At 50.3% G+C, this 22712-nt stretch overlaps 1 protein-coding gene across 1 annotated transcript in view; it reads right to left on the bottom strand.

Moving 5' to 3' along the window:
* Positions 1 to 660: 660 nt before the first annotated feature.
* LOC128816904 (heparan sulfate glucosamine 3-O-sulfotransferase 3A1-like) overlaps positions 661 to 22712 on the bottom strand; it is a 32635-nt gene continuing 10583 nt past the window's right edge. The window contains exon 2 of the mRNA XM_053994883.1: positions 661 to 1302. Within this exon, the coding sequence (XP_053850858.1) occupies positions 684 to 1302 (619 nt within the window). The 3' untranslated portion in view covers positions 661 to 683. The remainder of the gene's footprint in view (positions 1303 to 22712) is intronic.

Below are 22712 nucleotides of genomic sequence, written 5' to 3'. Positions count from 1 at the left end.
AAGAATCATTTGTGTTCTTTCACTTTTGGCTACCAAAATTATTTTCTCTCAAAACAAAACAAAGGATTATTGATTTTGGCTTCCTTAAGAGGAAAAATAAGCTTGGCTGATGAAAAGAGCTTGATTTAAGGGGGGTAAAAGTAAAACAAAAAATTGGGTAAGTGGAAGCAAAATTCACCAAATGTTTCATGCAATAAAAAATCCCCTAAGGTAACATTTGGAAAGCCAAATTAGGTATTAAGCCACCTTTGTTTTATTGTCAAAAGTGGTGAGGTCTGGCCAAAATGGCCCTTGCAAGCTCAAACCTGGCTGAACTTTCAGGAAGACTCTGAGCTACCCCAAGCACTCATGTCACAACTGAAAACTTTGCACCTCTGTTTTTTTACAGAGGCAGGGCTAAACCTTGGGCCCATTGAGGGGAGCTGCTCATGTCAGTAGGACCAGGCTGTTGTTCACAGCCTCCTTTTCTGGATGTACACAGCACCTCTTCTCTGAGAGAAGAAAGGAAACAAAGCAGCATAAAAAAAAAAAAAAAGAAAAAGAAAAAAATCAAATCAGATCAAATCATGTTTCAGCACAGCTATTATTTTTTTTTTCGTATTTCCCCCCCCCCTCTACTGATACGTAAAAAAAATATATATATTATATTATATTTTCCTTTTCTTAAATTATTTCTTTCAGCCTCAGTCCCAGCCGAAGTCCTGCCCTGTCATCTGGTAGAACTTCATGTTGAAGGGCCGGTAGAAGTCCCGCAGCCTCTGCACCACCTCCTGGTCGATGTCAGGGTGGGTCCTGCCTTTTGTCTTCCCCAGGCAGTGGGGTTTGCTGCTGCCCTCCGCCTTCTTCAGGCACGGGAAGCCCTTGGTTTTGTTGAAGTAGAAGTGTTTGTCCGTGATGATCCTCTTGAGGCCCAGAAAGTCCTGGACCCTGCCCAGCTCCCCCGCGGGGTCGCTGATCAGCCTCTCCCCGCTGACAAAGAGGATCTGCCCGATGGGGAAGTGGAGGAGCCAGTTCTCCAGGTGCTTGGCGTAGATGCCAATCTGGATGGCGCTCCACGAGGTGTCGATCAGGCCCGTAGTCCTGTTTTTGAAGGTCAGGCTCTCAAAGGTGGGGATGTCAGGCTTCTTGGAGAGCGTCTGGGTGTAGTCCGAGATGGCTCTGGTCACGGGGTCCCGCACCACCACGATGAGCTTGGTGCCCTTGGACATGGAGGAGATGCGGGCTGGGGCCTCCTTGGTGACAAAGTAGCTGGGGGTCTTCTCCATGGTGATCTGCCCCTCCAGCGTCCTGGGCATCAGGTCCCTGCCAGAGGGGGAACGAGGGACATGTCAGTGCCAAAACGCCCTGGGCAGGGTCGGGGAGCTGGATGTGGGCAGAGCTCTGGGGCTGTCCCGGGGATCAAGGGCAGGGTGGTCCTGAGTCTCCTGCCTCTGGCCCAGCCCTTCCCTCCTCGCATTTACTGTCAGGAGGCCACAATGCTCTGATTCTGCAAACACCTGAGCTTGTCCTTGATTTCCCACTTCCTTTCACTGCCCATTTACCTGGAATTAGACCTGAACTCAGAGAATAATTCACAGAATCACTGGGTTGGAAGAGACCTCCAAGATCATTGAGTCCAACCCAGCCCCAACACCTCAACTAAACCCTGGCACCCAGTGCCACATCCAGTCTGTGTTAAACACACCCAGGGATGGTGACTGCACCACCTCCCCAGGCAGCCATTCCAGAACTTTATCACCTTTCTGTAAAAAACTTTTTCCTGATATCCAACCTATATTTCCCTTGGTGCAGCTTGAGACTGTGACCTCTGGTTCTGTCAGATCCTGGAGAAAGAGCCCAACCCCAGCTGAGCACAGCCACCTTTCAGGAGCTGCAGAGAGTGCTGAGGTCACCCCTGGGTCTCCTTTTCCCCAGGCTGGACACCCCCAGCTCCCTCAGTCATTCCTCACAGGGCTTGTGCTCCAAGCCCAAATTCATTTGGCCCGTTCAAGCCCTGCCCCCTGGATGGGATCCCACCTCCCTTCTTGCAGTGGCAGGAACACAGCACATCTCAACCATCCTAATGCCCTACCCTTTAAATTCCTCCCTGCCCACACTGGGGTTTCCTGCACAGAGGCTTAAATTCCCTGGAATAACAGTGAATTCCTGGAGAAACAACACTCCCTTCCTGTCGGACAGGGGAATTTTCAAGGGCCAGGATGCAAGACTTTATTTTTTGGGATTTCCAAGGAGGCAGCAAGTTGGAGCCACATAAAAATGTGCAACATCAGCCCCCTGACCTCAGCAATTTCCTTCTTTCACCCAAAGACATCCCACACAGCAGCTGCTTTGGGAAGCTCTCCTAGAGTGAAGTGGGAAGGGGCTTGGGGCCATAGGATTTGGTGGCTGGATACCCTGAGCTCCTTCATGTTAAACAAGGCACACCAGGAAGGTGTAGGAGCCACAGGAGCAGGTGACTCCCAGCTCCTCTCCCTCTCCTGCTCATCCCACTTGCATGCCACACCACATCCCATCCCTCACACACATCACTCCTACAACACAGTAGGATGCCTCAGGTTTGAGCTTTTATATTTTTCAGATTCTGTGCTGCTTTAGTGTGTGAGTCTGAGCTTCATATTAGGGGATGGTGAGCTCTCCTCACAGGGCAGGGAGACAAAACAATTCCTGCTCCAGCTGGGCATCAAGGACAAATGATCCAAATCTCAGGCCCAAGAGCACAAACAGCGTGGGCTGGAGAGAGAAAAACAAGCAGGATGGGACTGCATGGGCTAAAGCTGGAATTGGACAATGAACTGCAAGGTGCAAATGGAGCAGAGCTGATCCCAGTGAGAGCCCCCGGGAGCGCTCGTGCATTTTGGGACCATTTTGGTTCATCCTGGGTGCAGCCCTGGCTGGGCTCTGGTGCTGCCCAAGGTGGATCCATGGAGGAGATCCTTTGAATAAATCCCTGCTTTATTCTGTAACCCTGCCCAGCCTCTGCTCTAGGTCGGATTCACACAAAACCCCAGATTCCCACCCCCATCCTTTGGTGACACACAAATCCATCCTCCCAGTCCATGCTCAGCACTTTCCCTCTCCACAGCTGATCTTCCCACGGTCCCTTCCTTCCCAGGGGGAACGGGGGATGGATGGGGGGTGCCTGCAGCCCCAGTGAGGTTCACACCATGCCACCAGCAGCTCTCATGGCAGCTGCAGCCCCTCACACCCTGACCCCCTGGCTCTGACCCCGTGTGTGAGATGAACTGCTCCCTGCCTGCCTCCCTGCAACCATCCTGCAGCAGCAACATCTGGCTTGCAAACCTGTGCAATATGCCAGCAAAATTGAACCCATCTATCAAAAAAGCAACAATGAAAAGGCAACAGCAGCTAAAACCAGCAATAATAACCAAACCCCAGGCTGTTACGTTACAAATGAGAGAGCAAGGAATGGCCCTTCCTAAAGTAATTCCCTTTGCAACCACCTTACACAGGGGCTGGGCAAAGACATCTCCCGGAGAAGCCAAACCTTTGCTGGGGGTTTCTGTCTGGGGGAAACTCCAAGACTTTGGGACATTCAGGCTGGGGAATAAGCAAGCTGAGGAGTGTGAAAGATCTCTCATACATCCTGAAGATGTGAAGACAAAGGGAATCACCACTGACACATGTGGTGTTAGAGCACCCAAGGACCCTCCCTGCTTTCATGGCTTGGGATGAGCTGCCAATGGATTTGAGAACAAACACCTTAAAGCAAACTGCAAAGGGGAAATCTGCCCTCTGTTAGCTTTTCCCTGCTCAGCAGCTTTGCTGCAGCTCGATTTTCCTTCCCAGAAATGTTCCAGGGTCTGGCTGGGATCTGGAGCACCCCAGCCTGAGGCAGTGGTGGGAAAGGAAGTCTGTCGTGGTGGCAAGTTTTGAAGGAGGTGCTGCTGAAGGGGTCACTGCAGGGAAAACTGTTATTAAAAAATGCTGCTCTTTCTGAAAGAACCCCACAGCTCTGCAACCAGCCTTGGGTCCTGTGGGAAAGGGTAAGGAAGGGCCAAATCTGCTTCCAGAATGGTCACAGGATGGATGGGACCCTCTAGATGGGGTGGGGTAGCAGGGCAGAGAGGGAAAATGAACTGTCTGAGGGGGCTTATTTCATCTCTGACTTCTCCACAGAAACAGTGCCAGAATTCTGTCCCCAGGAAGGAGCCAGACACGGTGGTGACAGGCATGTGACAGGGCTGACAGCCCTGGGGGAAACACAGAGCCTTCCCCATCATGGAGCCATCAAACAAGCAGGGCAGAGAAACTGAGGCACAGCCAGCATCGTGGCTTGGTGCAACCTCACAGCCCCAGAGGGGTGTGTGCTGCTCCCTGGGCCACTGCTGCCACCAGCATGTCGTCTTCTTCTTCCCCCACCATCTCTCTTTTTCTTCCAAATCATTTTAAGCAGTGACTCTGCAACAGGAATTTATAAAAAACCCAAAACTCGCTCTCACACGCACTCCCCTTCCCCCAGCTCCAGCCCACACTCCCAGAAGTGCCATTACAGCATGTTCAGGAGATGATTGAAAAGAAAGATGCTCTAGCAAGAGTGATAACTTGATGTAACCAGGAGCGTGTATGGATACATAAATTCAAAAATGCTGCCTAAAGAGATTAATTCCTCCCTCCCATGAGGCCAGCTGCTAAGCCCAGGGGCTGTGCTGCCCCAGCAGCTCTCACAAGGCTCTGTATTTGCTTTGATGAGCTGTGAGTGTACATGGGAGTGAGCTGAGCCTCCTGCTCTGCCTTCCTTTAGATCTCAGGTGAAATCGATACATGGAAAGATGCATTTCAGGAAACTGAGAAAGATTTAAAAAAAAAAACAAAAAAACTCCAAGAAAAGCTGTGAGACTGAGGAAGCTGGAAGGAGAGGGGCAAAAGATCAGAGAGGTCTGCAAGGAAAAAAGAAAATCACTCATTGTGTTGTTGGATGTAAAATCAAACCAAACTGGCATTAACAGCAAAAGGACACCCTTGCCACTGATTTTAATGAGGATGGATTAAGCTGAGCTTGGAGCAAAACAAGAGGCAGGAACAGTCCTAGGAGAGGACAAGGAGCCCTGGGTCTCTCCTGTCCTTACCCATCCTGCTGTAGAGGCATTCTCTCTGCATAAAGACAATGCTCAGGGAAATTCTGGTGTTTCTGGAACAATCTGTGATACAACTGCCATCTCTCAGAGCGTGCTGCACCCTCACAAAACAAGTCAGGGGCCTTGGAATTTCCTTTGTCTCTGCTCTTCCACCCCCATGGAAGCACTGCAAGCCACGCAGGATGAGTGTTATCACCTGCAGGGTGAGTGTGTCACCTGCTGAAATACTTGTGTCTCTGTCCCTTGGCTGTGCTCACAAAGGAGTCCAGCAGTCTCGGGGTCTGCGTGTTGGGATGACCCTAAGATTGTAAAAGTCCTCATTTCCCAGCCCGTGCAGCCAAAGAAGAACTCAGAATGTGCAGGATCAGCTTCTCAAGGTTGTTTATTTTCCCTTATCTAGAACATTCTCTCTCTGACCTGCTGAGCTCTGTCCAGCAGCTCGGCCATGGCATTCTGTCTGCCCTCAGGGTGGTGTTCACATTTTATACCAAAAACTCCGTGTGCCGTGGTTACAATAACGTGCCAATGTCTGTCATTGATGTTGGACAGTGTGTCTGTGCCTTAAACCAACAGAAAAGTGTCACCAGCACAGCAAGACATGGAGGGCAAGGAGGAGAAGAAGAAGGTCAGGACACGCCCAAATCCCTCCATCTTGTCCCCTTGAACCCCATTCTAGAAAGCCCCAAAATTCCACTTTTTCACCCTGTGTTAATTCAACTACCACACTGCTCAAACCCTTGTGGCTTGTAATTCCTCACACAGAGTTGGCAGCTTTTTCCATGGGCTAAAATGGAAGCCACAGGTGTTTTTGACTTCGTGCCAAGGTCTCTGAGCCCCCTGCCAGGGTCTCAGACAGCCAGGGCAGCCAGAGGGATGTGCTGGACTCCCACACCGCAGCACTGCTTCATTCCCACTATCAGGGAACAATCCCTGGGTTGTTTGCTTCCCCAGGATGTGCTGAGGTGGCCGTCCTGCCACCATGGCATGGTCCCTGTGCCCAGTGCAGTGAGGCCCCTCCCAGCACACAGGTTTTACCATCTCCAGTACTCCAGAGGAGCTGAAGTGTGACGAAAGCAGATCAGCTATCAACAAGAAATTCTTTACCATGAGAGTGCTGAGATCCTGTCACAGGTTGCCCAGGGGGGTGTTCAAAGCCAGGCTGGACAGGGCTTGGGGCAACCTGGGCTAGTGAAAGGTGTCCCTGCCCACCTTGGCACGAGATGAGCTCTAGTGCCCCTTCCAAGCCAAACCATTCTGGGAGCCTGTGGATGCAGTGCACTGAGCTCTGCTGGGATGAGAGGGACAGCTCTCAGAGCACATGGGACATGCTGACACTTTCAGGAACTCACAAAAGTACCCCACAAACCAGACCTGGTGGCAGGCAGCCACCTACGCCTGTGCCAGAGCACATCACACTGCTGGGTGACTGCGCTGGTCACAGCCACCATGCTGGGGACAAACAGGCACACCATTTCTATGCCACCTTCCCAAACACAGTGCTCTCCAGAGGCAGAGCCTCTCCTGCCCCCAGCCCCCAAATCTGCCCTCTGTGGCTGCTGCTGGCACACAGGGAGGGCTCTGGGAGCTCCTGAGCCCGTCCTTGCAGCACATGCTGGCGTTTATTTGAGCAAGCCTCAGTATTTATGGATCTCATTACATCTGCAGCCAGCAGCAGCTGTTTCCACACCGTGTCTGTCAAGCAGCATCTCAGCAAAACTGCCTTCCTGTCCCTCCCTCCTCTCCTTCCAGCTAAGCTCCCTCTGAAGTTTAAGTCTGACTGACATGGGTGCAAACCTCCAGCTGAAATGCAGCTCCCACGGCTCCCGAGGTGTCTTCTGTGGCCCCAGCCAAACCCCCAGCACTGAGCACAGCCAGGGCTCCCAGCCCCAAACCCAGCCCGTGCAGCAGGGCAGGGTGACAGTGGGACAGGGCAGGCAGCCGTGCCCATCCATGCTGTGCCCACCATCACATCCTGGCAGAGGTGTCCGTGTGTCCCACAAGCCAAGAGCTGTGCCTGAGTGTTGGGTTAAGCCCTTTTCTGACCCAGAGATGGGGTAACTGAGAGGTGTTTTAAAAACTTTCATTCCATTTTCAGTCTCATGTAAAGGGTGAGACAATGCAGGTGTTACAATTCACATCATCACAATCAGAAGCCAACTGTCTCCTAATTACAATACACTATAAATGTTTCTTAACCTGTCAACTTTTACCACACCATCCTATAATACCTTAATGCCAATCATCTAAAATTACTCTTCATGGGTCCTGATACAGTGCATCTTTCATAGTTCTATTTCTTCATATATATCTGTGTATATATCTATATCATATTTCTTAATTACATTATAAGTGTTTCTTGGCCTGTCAGCTTTTGCCACACCATGCTGTAAATCTCCTTAAAGCCAATCATCTAAAATTACCCCTACTACAATGCATCTTTCATGGTTCTATTTCTCCATATAAATCTCTATATATCTCTCTATATATAATATATATGATATATATATATAATATATATAGTCTTTTTTGCAAGGCCATCCTTGGAAACTTGTTTCTAGCTCCATTTCTCTCTCAGCCATGTCTGTCCTATTCCATGGCATTTCCAAGTCAGCATTTCTTATCTCAAGGTTTGCATACAGATGCACACTGTGTGAGCCTTCTGTCAGGCTTTGAAGATTCTCTACAAATCCATTTCCCACACCAGGGGTGCTCAGCAGAACCTCCCAGTTGCACACCAAGTGCCACGGGCACCTCCCCTCCTTCCACCGCTGGGTTGAACCACCTCAGCATTTAAGAACAAACCACTCCATGAATCTCACTGCCTCCAAAATGGACTGGGACACCAAGCTCCCAGTGCAGCACTGAAGGAGGCAACAGCTGCTACCACCCTGTCACAGCCAGGAAGCCTCATCCCTTCCTGAGGAGCTGGGAAATCCATCTAAGGAATGCCATGGAGAATGCAGCTTGTTTGCTGATAACTCCAGAGGCAAAGATCCTTCCTGCACCTCTGGCTGTGACCTTGCTCAGGAGGAGCAGCAACAACCACAGAATTCACAGAATCTCTGGGTTGGAAGAGACCTCCAAGATCATCAAGTCCAACCCAGCCCCAGCACCTCAACTAAACCCTGGCACCCAGTGCCACATCCAGTCTGTGTTAAACACACCCAGGGATGGTGACTGCACCACCTCCCCGGGCAGCCATTCCAGAACTTTATCACCTTTCTGTAATAAACTTTTTCCTGATATCCAACCTATATTTCCCTTGGTGCAGGTCGAGGCTGTGTCCTCTGGTTCTGTCAGTGCTGCCTGCAGAAAGGTGCTGGGATGGGGATAAGCTGCCAACACCACGTTGGTTTGCAAGGTTCAGCCTCTCATGCTCGTGGCTCCAGACCTGAGGAGGTGCTTTAGCATCCTCTTTTCCCATTCCCAAGCCAGGCACCAGGAAGTGTCTGTGGGGCTGCATTCCTGCCTTGGGCCAGGAGGCTGTTTCTCTGGGAACTTCCCAAAAGGGCCTAATTGAAGCCTGTGGAGATTTTTTTTCACAGATTCATGGCTTTTCAAAGGAGAAATTTGCACCTGACTGCAACCACCTTTCAGGGAGCTGTAGAGATCAAACAATCCCGGGCTGAGGGCAGAGCAGCCAAGCCACAGGGAGCCAAGGCGGGGAACAGCGGTGTCCCCGAGACAAGGGGGTCACACACCCCCAGGAGACCCCGTCAGAGCAGCACAGTGTGACCTCGTGTCACTGCCCTTCGTGTCACTGCCCTTCGTGTCACTGCCCTGGCTGCGGAGCCCCGGGGCTGTGCAGACAGGGGCAGCATCTGCACGCAAAGAGGGGGCTCTGCTCGCCAGCCCCGTGCCCCCGCTGTGCCTCCCGTGCCCAGTCCTGTCCCCCTGCTCTCCTGGGGATGCAGAGTGTGTGGATCACAGCTAATTACAGCACGCAAACCCCCTGTCTAATTGCTCTGATGAATTATTGACGGGCTGAGCTGCTGCTTTGAGGGCAGCAGGTAGTGGGGAGCGCTGTGCTCACGCAGGTGCCCAGGGGCCACTTTGTGCTGAGAAGCGATCCCGGCGTCCCAGCATCCCGTGACCAGTGTGGGAGAGGAAACTGTGCCAAGAGGTTCCCAAAAAAATCCACCCTGCTGGAAAGCACATCTGCAGACCAGCAGTGCCTAAGTGCTATTGACAAGCAGAAACTCCCTGGTGTCATTAGCCCTGCAAGCCATTGATTTTCTCTGCTGGACCAAGAAACTCATCGTGGCTGAGGCAATCACAGGTGGCACTACCAGCTCCTCTGGGCTGTCCAGCTGGGTTTGGAAAAGGGGTGTTTCAGATTTGTTTTCTTTCCAATGGCTAATTGCTGGTAAATCCCAGTCCTCTGCCTACCAGGAGGAGATGAAGAGCCCCAGGGCTCTTGGTGACAGCCCCTTCAAATGTCTCCATCCTTTGTATGGGAATGGAGACACCACCAGGCATCTTCTAAAGGATCTTTCTCTGCCAGGGTTGGGGCTGGTTCATCAGCCATGTCTGCAGTGCTCCCCCCTTGGGCTGGCCATGAGCTCTTTAACTCAGCCTTAGAGCCCTTCTCCCAGCACTCCCAGCAGCTCCAGTGAGCGGGGTAACTCCTGCACTGGGAAGGACAAACTCCTCCTGTCCCATCAGACCTGGACCCAACACTCATCACCTCTGGTCTCTCCAGCACCATGTACCTCCCCCAGGGGCAGTTTAACCACAGCAGTGGGCAGAGCTCCACTCATAAGGAGCTTTGCCAAATTCTTGCAGCACCAGCTGATTCTTACAAGGGAGAAAATGAGGCTCACAGTGATTTCATCACATTTCCAATGCCGGTCCCAAGTGAAAGGGGATCATTTATTACAACCTGCTGACTCCCCTCTATGTCATGTCATGCCAAAGGAGGATTTTCCAGCTGAGACAATGGACAGGATCCTTTTACATCCCTTGCAAGTGCAAATCAAGAGCTCCCTTTTGCCATCCCAGCACGCATGAGGGTCAGCCACTGCTGGGAGAGGACAGCAGAGGACATGGCTGGACACGAATGCCATGAAGCCAGCACTCACCTAAAGCAGAGTTTTGCTGGGAAGTCCTTGCCTGTTTGTCCACTGCATGTCTGCACCATGGAGAGGAAGCTCCCAGGCTCTTTCCAGCACACAGAAGGATGCCAGGAGCCACAACCTTGACAGGGATCAGCACAGCCTTCAGCCTGGACCTCACCTTCCTCAGTTATAATCTTAAACCATCCAGTTTTGGCACCTGCATTGCAATTTTTGCTTGTTTTAGAGATGTGCCTGTGTGGGCTGGGGTTTGTGCCCAGCTAGGATGTGAACAGAGCAGATGGCACGTGTTCTGAAAAGTTCAAAGAGCAAAGACTGAGGGATGAGGAAAAAAATGGGTACAGATGGCCCAGCACCTGATATAAATAAATCTCAATCTCATTCTTGTCGGAGTCTTCCCCCAGATTGGGGTGACTCCGGGTGGTGGTAAAGTCTCTCCTCCAACCTGTGCCTTCAAAGAAAGACTCAGTAGTCTTCAGTCGTCTGGTCTCAAGGCAGTTTATTGCAATAATCTCAAGGCACACACACTCCCTGACATTGTCCCTGACTCTTTCTCCCTTTGCGTCTCTCTCCGTCTCCCTCCGTCTTCGTCTCCCTTCGTCTTCTTCTCCCAAGGGCTGGTGCCATCTTTTATATCACACATTACGTATTAAATGTTTATAGTTTTTCCCCAATGCCTATTACCTATATTGAACAGTGGCTTTCTACTCTAAACCAATCTGTGAGTGCCAACATCACCAAGAACATGGGGATAGGAAGCAGAAAGAGGGAGGACAGGGCACGCCCAAATCCCTCCATCTTAGAACTTCTGACCCCCGTGTACAAAACTCAGACCCCTCTGTACAAGGCCTAAAACCCCCCTGTACAGCACTCAAAGATTCTTCCTTTCACTTTGTGATTACTTCTATTATAATATCTAAACTTTTGTGATTTCTTGTTCTTCCTGCAAAGTTGGTAAATTGTTCCATGGGTCAAACTCAAAACCACAGGGGTTTCTGGCTGCCTGCCAGGGTCTCAGAGGCTTCTGCCCTGGACCCGGAACATCCAAGAGTGTCTGAGGGACACCTTGGGTTCCGACACATTCTGAAGTCTTACACGGGTACATCCTCCCAGACATCCTCACAGGAGCTGCTGCTGGGCTTGGAGGGACCAGGACTGCACCTGGACCTGGGGGAACCCTCTGGCTCAGCCAGGACAGAAGGCTCTGCCATTGGGGGAGTATGGAAAAACCTCCATCCCCAAACCAACAACCTCCTCATGTCTCTCTCACTCAAGGATCTCCAAGACCACACATTTCAGCCCTGACTAAGCAAATCATCTTAAGGAGGAAGGTTAAAGAACTGTTTGTTATTGGAAGTGTCTCCCTCTTTAGGATTCAGGTTTTTTTTGATAAATTAACTCCAGGTTCATTACTTCATGATATATTTCCCTTGACATTTAATTATACTTACACCAAACACATTAAGCCAATCAGTCTGAACAGCTTCTTATTAATATGCAAATTTCTCCTTTGAAAAGCCATGAATCTGTGAAAAAAAAAATCTCCACAGGCTTCAATTAGGCCCTTTTGGGAAGTTGGGAAGTTCCCAGAGAAACAGCCTCCTGGCCCAAGGCAGGAATGCAGCCCCACAGACACTTCCTGGAGCCTGGCTTGGGAATGGGAAAAGAGGATGCTAAAGCACCTCCTCAGGTCTGGAGGCACGAGCATGAGAGGCTGAACCTTGCAAACCAACGTGGTGCTGGCAGCTTATCCCCATCCCAGCACCTTTCCATGGGAACCACTGCTTGTCCTGTGTGCAAGTCATCCTCCTCTGGGGCCATCAGTGGGAGGTTCACGTGGGAGCTGCAGAATGTTCCCTGAAACATCAGCTTTTAGCAAAACAAACAGGAATCTGGTTCTCCTGGCGCCATGGGCAAATGGGACGTGATTTGCATTAGGCAAATAAATTGAACTACACAATTAACCATCTGCCCTGGAACAGATTTAAGTTTTGCTTTAAAGCATCACTTCCAGCCTCCCTCCACTCTCACATCCATCTGAACGCTGCAGGATTTTCTGCTGGGAAACCAACTGGGGATTAATTCATTGAATCATTCCTATAATTGCAGAGAAACATCTCTGGAGGTACCACAGCCCTGGTGGCCTTTGGCCTCACGGATGTGTTTCCTGTGGATTACACCAATGGACAAACCACAAAACTGCTTCTAAACCTTCCAGAGCCTCCAGTTCCCACCAAAAGTCTTTAGTCACCAAACCAAGATGATTTCCTGGGAGCTGCTGAGTGCCACATCATCATCTCGAGAAAAAGTTTCATCTTATTTCAAGAGACGTTGCAGGTTTTCTTAAAAAAATCTGATTTTCTGTCATTTTTTTTTATTCCCTACAGTTAGACATCAAGATCAGAAATACATTGCAATCAGTGTACTATATAAATATTCCAATTTTGGGAAACAGCTCTCATGAGCAATAAAGAAACCCAATTTACTATGCACTGTAATAAAAATATCTCCTTTACCATATAAATCAAACCAAAGTGAACAGATAAAAAAAAAAATAAACTCAACCCCCCTGGTGCCTGCCCACAGGCACAGGCAGACAGCCCTGGGGAAGGGCTCGCCTGCCCTGTATAAATATATACAAGAGCAAATCTGTTAAAAATTGCAGCCACCACTTTGTTTTCTAAAGGTCCCAGTTTATCCTTCGTCAGAAGAAGGAGGGCTGGGGAGAGGTCGGCCAGAAACACAATCCTTTCCTGTATAAACACCACAGACTGTGCTGGTTTTAAGTGCATCATATGGTCTATATTTTATATGTGTATATATAGAGAGAGGGAGAGAAAGAGAGATTTTTCAAGCCAGTCAGAGACATAAAGTGATCTTATATCATCTAAAACCAACAATCAGACTTGGACTTCTGGCAGTTTTCCTTGCAGTCGTCCCTGCCACCCCCCTGCCCCTTCCTCCCAGCTGCTGGAGCACACTGCTGTCTGCCCCCATTATTTTTCACAAAGGCATATAAATCACTGTGGAAACTCTTATTATCTTATTTTCCCTCTGCTTCTCTCTTGTCTGTTTGGAGAAAAATTAATGCATTTGTCTCTGGAAAAATGTGCAGTCTCTATAACTCAGTTTTAAAACAAGCACAACTAGCAAATGGATAGACCTCTGTTAGGAGACTCATTTTTCATGTGGGTAATTGAACCCTTCCCTTCGATTTTTCCTCTGGGTGTTAAAGACAACTGATGCCTTCCTGGAATTTGCTTACGTCTCAGAAAGGTGGAAAGACAAGACAGAAAAAGCAGAAGGGATAAAAGAGGAGAGGAGAGGAGAGGAGAGGAGAGGAGAGGAGAGGAGAGGAGAGGAGAGGAGAGGAGAGGAGAGGAGAGGAGAGGAGAGGAGAGGAGAGGAGAGGAGAGGAGAGGAGAGGAGAGGAGAGGAGAGGAGAGGAGAGGAGAGGAGAGGAGAGGAGAGGAGAGGAGAGGAGAGGAGAGGAGAGGAGAGGAGAGGAGAGGAGAGAGAAGAGAGAAGAGAGAAGAGAGAAGAGAGAGAAGAGAGAAGAGAGAAGAGAGAGAGAGAGAAGAGAGAAGAGAGAAGAGAGAAGGGAGAAGGGAGAAGGGAGAAGGGAGAAGAGAGAAGAGAGAAGAGAGAAGAGAGAAGAGAGAAGAGAAGAGAAGAGAAGAGAAGAGAAGAGAAGAGAAGAGAAGAGAAGAGAAGAGAAGAGAAGAGAAGAGAAGAGAAGAGAAGAGGAAGAGGAAGAGGGAAGAGAGAAGAGTCCAAAGCACATCTTAGAGCCTTGGCTGTCTCTGCAGAGGGACTTTGGGGAGCCCCCAGGCAAACATCCCGGATGGGCTTTTTCCAAAAGCTGGTGGAGCTTTGATCTGGACAGCTTCTCACCACCTAGGCTGCTGAGGAAATCCATCCCCATCACAGGGACAGTTCAGTGTCCTGCAAACCCATGGATCACCAGCCCCATTGTGCCCTGCAAGAACCCCAAACCCAGATGTGGCCTGGGGACTCACACACTGCGTGGCTGTTGCCAGCAGTTTCATCCTGATGCCTCTTTCTGCACCCAAAACTCAGGGAATCTTCACTGCTTCCCTCCCACTGCCAATGGCACATCTGCCCCCACCAGAAAATGGGAACCCAAACCACCAGTTCTCCAGAAAAAGTCCCCCAGACAGACAAACCCCAAAAATCACAGCCAGCTTGAAAATAACCCCATCCCTGGTGCTGGGGGATGCCTCTGCCCACGTCCTGATCCCTTATCAGCTCTGGGGCTTGATTCAGAGGAAGCCAGACAAAAGTGAAAAGCCAAAAAGTCAAACAATCACCCAGGAGAAGTCAGGAATAATTCCAGAAAGGCCACAATCAAGTGAGTGCTCAGGCCAGCAAAAACTGTTGTTCCTTTGTCTCTCACTACATTATCTCTGTCCCCTGGGAGCTGCATTATTGCCTGCAATACACAATGCAATTTGCTCTTCTCCATGTCTGCCTCATTCTTCCTCGGTGCAAGTGCAGGCCATGCACACTCACTGCAGTGCACGTGCTCCTCCCGAGGAAAAGGAGAAGGATGGGAGAGGAGGCAGGGTGGGAACTGGAGCTGGAGAGAGGGGTGGTGGTTGAGAAGCTGCAGGCAACGTAGAGGGGAATAAAATGTTGACTGAATATTGGAAGGACACAGAAAAACCACTAAATGGAGGTGATTTGTGAAAAAACAAACAAACAAACAAACAAACAAAAAAAACCCCACAGTGTTCCTCCATTCTCCTTCCCTCTGAAGAAATGCCACCAAATCTCAGAGACTGAAAATCAGAATCTAGAGAGTGCAGGGACTAAACTAGATAAATTAAGGCAGCTGAAGCTGGAGTTAGAGAAATAATACTGGAAATAGGCAGGGGATGCAGCAGGCTGGGACCCACTGGGGACTTCTCCAGCCACACCTGGGGAGTTCTGGACACACTTGTGTCTCTGGAGATTATGAACTGGCTGCTGGGGCTCTGGGAGCAAGGAGATGCATTTTCTCCCTTATCTGCAGAGGTAAAAGGATCTGTCAGCCAGGATATTGTTGTGGAGTCCTAAACAGTTCAGCAGAGATTATGATAAAGTTTTGGAAATTCCTGTGGCATGGCCTGGACTGCTGGAGATGGTGTGTGTACATCTGTGTGTGCATCTGTGCCTGCAGAGGGTTTTAGGGAACACCCAGACACCTCAAAGGACCTCACTGTGCAGAACAGAGGTTGTTCCTTAAATTATGCTGAAAAGTGACATTTTTATGTATCACTACACATCTCCTGCTGCTGCATGGCCAAAAAAACCCTTTATTTGTATTACAAAAAAGGGAGCCTGACCTCAGGCTATGATCTAAAATACATAGAGTCACACAAGTTTACTCTTGCAGTTCTTCATCCTTCCTGTGCCAATTCTTTGTCCTTTTGCTAAATGAAACTTTAATGGCTGGGAAAGGGCTCTGTACTTTCATTCCCAGAGCAAAGCAGTCAAGTGCAAAGGGGACAAAAGTCTCCAAAAAGCTGAAAAATATTCTTCCTGGCCTAATTTGCAAGCTCTGGCTTCTGAGGAAGCTGCACAGAGATGGACACTGGTGTCTCCAGCCCCACAGTCAAGGCAAGGAGTTTAGCCACTACTCACAAGATCATGCAGCAAGAGCTCTTCCCTGAGCTCAGCAATTCCACCTTCTCCCAGGGATTGCATCACTGTCTGATCCAGCATCGGAGTCACCTGACATGTTTCAGGAAGTTTTAGTTTGCAGCAGATCTGAATTTCATGAGTAAAGGGCACAGCAGCCAGCTCAGCTCTGGCTGCTCTGTAGGTTTGTGCCACCCTCGTGTCACAGGGAAGGGATGTGGAGGCTCAGGCTTGGGCAGTACTGTGACACCGAGGTTGTTCAGAGTGAATACAGCTCAATAATGTGAAAAGAAGAAAACAACTAAAAAGAAAGAAAGATGAAGTGTTCTCCAGAATACAGATGAATGAAAAAAACAAACCCAATTATTGACCTCAAGTTCAAAAGTCAACTTGAGTCATTTGGATCCAGGTCACTGCTCTTCCTCACCCAGCTCTGAACGTGGGCTGGAGGCTTCAGATCAGCTCCTGAAGATGAATCCAGCCTCTCCTTTTCCAGGGCTGCCCTGCTTAGCAACACCAACCCTCCTTCACCATTAATTTCTCAGCATCCAAAGAAAAAACCCTCTTCCTCTTCCATCATTGCTTCCTGGGAATACGTAAGGAAACACTGGAAGAACTGACTAAGCCCACGCTGACACTGGAGAGCAGCAGGGATTTTAAACCCCACAGCCCACCACAAGAGTCACCCATCACCCCGTGGTGGGTCCCACCTTGCAGGGAAGTGGGACCACAGGGACCCCTGACACGGTGGGATCTCTCCATTCCAACACAGAGAGCCACGGAGGGATTTGGGAGAGGATTCTGAGCCTTGGGAGCTCAGCTCTTCTGCTCTTAAGCCACTTTGGAAAGCCCAGACAGGACCCCTGGAGATGAAGATTTTGAATTGTGATCAAAGAGACGTGACATAGCGGGGAGGATTAATGGTTCTGCAAACGCACAGTGAAAGCTTCTTAGTTACTCCAGTGGGGTTTTTTCCAAAGGGGCCTAAGGGAGTTAGGCACTTAAAACTCACTCAGATCCTTTATTTAGTTTGCAAATCGTGCACCGGAGCAGTGCAGCAGTGTGACCCCTGAAGCATTACTTTTCGAGCGTGTCTGCTTGAGTGAAAAGCTGAATTGATCCTGGCTGTATTGGTGGCCTCCTGCAGCTGCTCCTTCTCCACATCGAGGGAGCGAGTCTGCCTGCAGAAACAGCTGAGGGTACAAAGCATCTGAAGAAATAGAACAAGACACCACACTGAAACCATGGGGACTGTGTTCAAGGGGAGGGCTGGGAGCAGCTCCAGGTCTGATCCCTTCCACAGGGGTTTCCATAGGGAGCTGGAGATGTGAATGATCTCCTTCTGGGCAAGTCCTTCCTGGTGGGTCTCACCATCATCTCTAGGAAAGCTGCAGGAATCACTTATTTCATGACTTTGGTTGCTCTTCACTGCTCACAGTGAAGAGCAACCTGCTGGTTTTTTCCTCCATCTCCAGTTTTTACGGTCAAAATCTGTAGAAAGAAGCCACAGTGGGGGCTTTGCTCCCCAGCTGGTTACATACTTATGATGTCCTAATAATTTCTACTACCACTTCTAATCCTATTGCACAGGGCTCCAACTTGGGAAAAAGCAGTATGAGGAAGCTGGGAAAAAGACAGAAACAATAAACAAAGAACCCGTTTTCAAGCAAATATTCCTCATAATAATAATAATAATAATAATAATAATAATAATAATAATAATAATACTGAAAATAATAATAATGGGAAATGCAGATCACGTTCTGGCTGCTTTCCAAGCCTTCCCACAGGGTCCCCTGGGTTTCACTTCACCCACCTCATCACCACAAACTGGTCAGGGAGGCAAAGAGGGAGCACAACACAACGGGCTGTTGGGAAGCATGGCACACATGTGACATGCTATTGTCCCTAATTTGATTAATGAAGCCATCACGCTAACGGAGCGTTCTACACACCCCCAGCACCTTGTTACTAACCCACACCAGGAACTTCCCAGCACAGCATTCATTCCCCAATTCTTGCCTTTCTCAACTTTGTCAGGTAATTGTTTATGAAAAGATGAATGTACACAATAATAGCGGGTGAAGGGAGCTGATGTATGTGGTGTTAATGAATGAAATAATCAGTTTGGCAATAACTGGCATGTGTATTTGTCAAAAGGGAACCAGCAGGACATTAGCATTCTGCAGCCACCAAACCTTTATCTCCTGGTCTTGTGTTTGACAACCGCCCCCAGATAGTCCATGAATAAAATACAGAGTAGTACCCAGACATAATTAAACTGCCAATGTGGATGTACCTAAATGAACTTGATATCTTAATGACACTAGATAGCAGGGGAATAATGAAGGCGGTGTGAAAGGGACGTGCATAATGAGCACAGACATCGCGGCCGGCGCTGCCCGCGGGGACCGGCGCTCCTCGTTAGCACACCCAGCCCTGCCACTGCTCCCACGCCACCCCAGGGACCCCGCCAGCCTCAGCCAGGCCAGTGCTGAGGACAGAGTGCCACCCCTCAGCGGGCAAGGGCTGGTCCTGCAGTGCTTGCCAAAGCACGGGGCACGTCGCGCCCTCCCTCCTCCAGAAATCCGTCCTTTGCCCTGATGCCTCGTGCAGGCTGAGCTAGAGCAGAGGCTGGGCAGAGCTACAGAATAAAGCAGGGATTCATTAAAAGCATCTCCTCCATGGATCCACCTTGGGCAGCACCAGAGCCCAGCCAGGGCTGCACCCAAGATGAACCAAAATGGTCCCAAAATGCACGAGCGCTCCCGGGGGCTCTCACTGGGATCAGCTTTGCTCCATTTGCACCTTGCAGTTCATTGTCCCATTCCAGCTCCAGCCCATGCAGTCCCATCCTGCTTGTTTTTCTCTTTCCAGCCCACGTTGTTTGTGCTCTTGGGCCTGCGATTTGGATCATTTGTCCTTGGTGCCCAGCTGGAGCAGGAATTGTTTTGTCTCCCTACTCTGTGAAGAGAGCTCAGCATCCCCTCATATGAAGCCCACACACTAAAGCAGCACAGAATGTGAAAAATATAAAAGCTAAAACCTGAGGCATCTGCCTCATCTCTCTGCACCCAACCCTGCCACATCTGCTCCTCTGGAGAGCTCTGGCATGCTGCTGTGCAGTGCAGACGTGATTTTAGGAGCACTTAACGTGATTAAATTACCAGACATGCTCCTTTTTAATGTTTTGGGATTTTTTTTTTTTTTTTATAACGAAGATGGTTTTCAAGGAAACAAGCTGTTCCTCAGGGATGGGCAGCTCCAAGGATGTCCCAAGGTAACTCAGCAGCACAGAGCCACAACCCCTCATTCCTATCCCATGCACTGACACTGAGCCAGATGTGTCCTCTCCCAGCACCTATGGGTGCAATCCTTCCTCTATAGGATGCTGGACACCCCTGACAGTCATCCCAACTCTCCCTAGGAAGCTGGTCCAGTGTGAGACAGGAATTCACACCCCAAAGGCAGGTTTGATCCCTCTCCTTTGGGGCAGCACCCCACTGGGCTCCTACCCCACACTGCTCACAAGGTAATTGTCACTTATTGCTCTAATGGTTCCAATTTTGGCAGCAAATGAGCGATGCAGAGTTAAGTATCAGTGTTATTAAAGAAGTAAAAATGGGAAACTGGAGCACGTGCTACAGGGGAAGGAACACTCTCCCAGTACACAGGATGCAGCCCGGCTGGTATTTGACAGCAGCAGAGTCCCTGCCTTCTGCTGAGAGAATTCCAAGATATTTGAATACAATAAGCTCAGCATGTAGGAAAGCAACTGGTGCAATAGGCTCGGCTTGACTCTGTTGTCATGTAATTGATTGAAGGCTTCGAAATTGTCACACAGCCAGCATGGGAAATGTGACCTGGAAGAGCTCCTATCTCCCTCTGTAAAGCAGATTAGGAAAAATTGCTTGGTGCAAATGGGAAAAGTACAGCAGGTTTGGGGGGAAACCAACTTAAATCCCTGGAAGTGTTCAAGGTTAGGCTGGATGGGGCTTGCAGCAACCTGGGCTAGTGGGAGGTGTCCCTGCCTGTGGGAACCCAGCACACCCCTCTGGCTGCCCTGGCTGGCTCCAGACCCTGGCAGGGGGCTCAGAGACCTTGGCACGAAGTCAAAAACACCTGTGGCTTCCATTTTAGCCCGTGGGAAAAGCTGCCAACTCTGTGTGAGGAATTACAAACCACAAGGGTTTGAGTAGTGTGGTAGTTGAATTAACACAGGGTGAAAAAGTAGAATTTTGGGGTTTTTTAGAATGGGGTTCAAGGGGACAAGATGGAGGGATTTGGGCGTGTCCTGACCTTCTTCTCCTTCTCCTTGCCCTCCATGTCTCGCTGTGCTGGTGACACTTTTCTGTTGGTTTAAGGCACAGACACACTGTCCAACATCAATGGCAGATATTGGCACGTTATTGTAAACACAGCACATGGAGTTTTTGGTATAAAATGTGAACACTGCCCTGAGGGCAGACAGAATGCCATGGCCGAGCTGCTGGACAGAGCTCAGCAGGGCAGAGAGAGAATGTTCTAGAGAAGGGAAAATAAACACCCTTGAGAAGCTGATCCTGCACATTCAGACTCCTTTGGCTGCACGGGCTGGGAGAACAAGGACTTTCACACTCTCGGGGTCATCCCAACACCCAGACCCCGAGGCCTGCCTACAGCACGGGGCTTGGAATGAGCTGGTCTGTAGGGCCCACTCCAAGCCAAATCATTGGTGATTCTCTGATTCTATCACAGTCCAGTAGCCAGGACCAGCACCAGCGCTGGGAACCCCCCAGTGCAGGAAGCACAGCAGGTGTGATGCTGGGTGGAGTATTGAGATGGGTTAAGAAACACAGCTCCTGTTAGGGCCAGGAAAAAGTGGCACCAGGTGGTACAGCCTGCCAAGGGAGGTGACAGGAGGACCCTGTCCTGCTCCCCACCTCACGTCCTGAGCAATGGCAGCCACCACTGCAATGATGCAGCCAAAGTGCTCTGAGCTCCTGACAGGTGAAACCCTCAACTTACTGCACTCAGCCCCTTTCCCCCACTGGATATTTGTCCCTGGATATTTGTCCCAATTTTTAACCATTGCCTTCTTTGCTAGGAAAGACATCCCCATGGTGCACCCTCATGAGACAGTAATGGGATTTCATTAGATTAAATAACTCCAGTGAACCCCAGAGACCAACAGCACTTTAAACACGGAGCTCGGAGTTAGAATTACTGTTATTTAACATTGATTAGATTACAGGGGAAATCCAATTTCTCCCTAACCATATGCTGGCTATGATTTGCCTAGTGGGAGATGTTAAGGATGGCATTCCTGGAAATCTCTGCAGAGGGAAGGGCCCGTGGCTGAGTCAGCAATGTCAGGGTGACCCAAGGCTTGTGCCTGAAAGTCCTGCAGAGCAGGGCTCAGGGGATGTCCCCTTTGTCCCTGTCCTTACTTTGCTCCAAAGCTCAGGGTGCAGGTAGATCTGTATCTGCCACGTTGGTTTATCACCCCCTCCAGCAGGAACATCACCAGGAAATCTCTGACCCACAGCCCTGCCTCAGCTGAGGCTGTTAATCACTCCCCAAAGCTCCCTCCTGGCTCTTTTCCCCCCAGAACACCAAGGCTTGTGGCTCCCAGCAAGGGATGTGCCTGGAGCCTCTGGCACTGCAGGGGGAGGAGAGCAGGACAGTGCCCAGGTCCCTCCCTGCTCCTCATCTCCAGGATGCTGCTGGAATCTGTTTTACAGCTCTGGGCTGGGAGTGGGCTGGAAAAGATTGGTCAGGGCAGGAGTGAGATCATCTCAGGGTTCCACTCCTACTTCTGGAGGTGTGGCAAGTGTCCTCTCCCCGAGGACAGCACGGGGATGGGATGGTTTCAGTGCACAGAGCACTTTTCCTCCCAGTGTGTGCCATGTGCTTAATGCCCGGCTTGGGAGATCAGCCAGGACAGAGCTTCCTCTGGACACCTTGGCTGATGCATCTGGGGAAGCTGAGGGGTCAAACAACTCCTAAATGCATCCCCCACAGCCTGGCTGCAGGGATGGCAGCACCAAGAACGGGGACACACCCAGGCATCAGCTGCGACCCAGGGGTTTGCTGTCACTGCCAAACAACCCCAGTGCAATCAGGGAGCTGGGAGCAGATGAAGCTGGAAACTCCACGGTGCAGCCCCCTCCAAAGGCACAGCTCACAGCTCGCTGACCCTGTCACATCACACCGTGGGGACAGCGGGTCTCCAGGATGTGACAGGGGGCCACGACCCCCCGCACAGGCAGGGCAGAGCTCAACCTGTCCAACACCAAACAAAGCAGCTCCGGCGGCGGGGCAGGCTGTGCTGCCCAGGGCTGACCCCGGCCGGGGGCTCTGGGGATGGTCAAACTCAATTAACTGCTGTGTGTGCATCTGGGTCAGCCTGGGAGCCCCTCCCCTGGCCCAGCCTCTCTATCTTGCCTGCTAAATTCTTCAGGAGGCTGTTCCAGAGGAGATCCCGCTGTGGAGGGAAGGGTGGCAGGGCCAGGAGCAGGCAGAGCAGCATCACGACTTGTGACAAAGGCAGCTCTGGGTGCCTTTGGGGTCACGCCCTGGGCATGTAAAAACAAGATTTCAGCTCAGTGTGACTCCCTTGTCCAAGCCTCTGAGCACCTTCTGTGTCTGCCTGTGGTCAGAGCAAACACAGCCCAAGGAGGGCAGTGCTGGAGGCACAGATCGTGGCATTCACTGGCTTCAGGAAACCCAGTCCCAGCCCTCCCAGCTGCACCTTCAGCAATGAGCTCAGCTTTGTGAGTTCATCAGGCCCTTGCTCACCACCAGCCAGATGAGTGTGTCCCAAAATCTCTTCAGCTGCTCTGGACATGACACAGAAGATGCTGTCCTGGCCACAGAAATGCCCATGCTGGCCCCTGGACCTCTCTCTCCACAGGTG

The sequence above is a fragment of the Vidua macroura genome, chromosome 19 (assembly GCF_024509145.1).
Source record: "Vidua macroura isolate BioBank_ID:100142 chromosome 19, ASM2450914v1, whole genome shotgun sequence".
NCBI classification, from domain to species: Eukaryota; Metazoa; Chordata; class Aves; order Passeriformes; family Viduidae; genus Vidua; species Vidua macroura.
The sequence above is the reverse complement of the archived record's forward strand: the minus strand, read 5'-3'. Positions and strand labels throughout refer to the sequence as shown.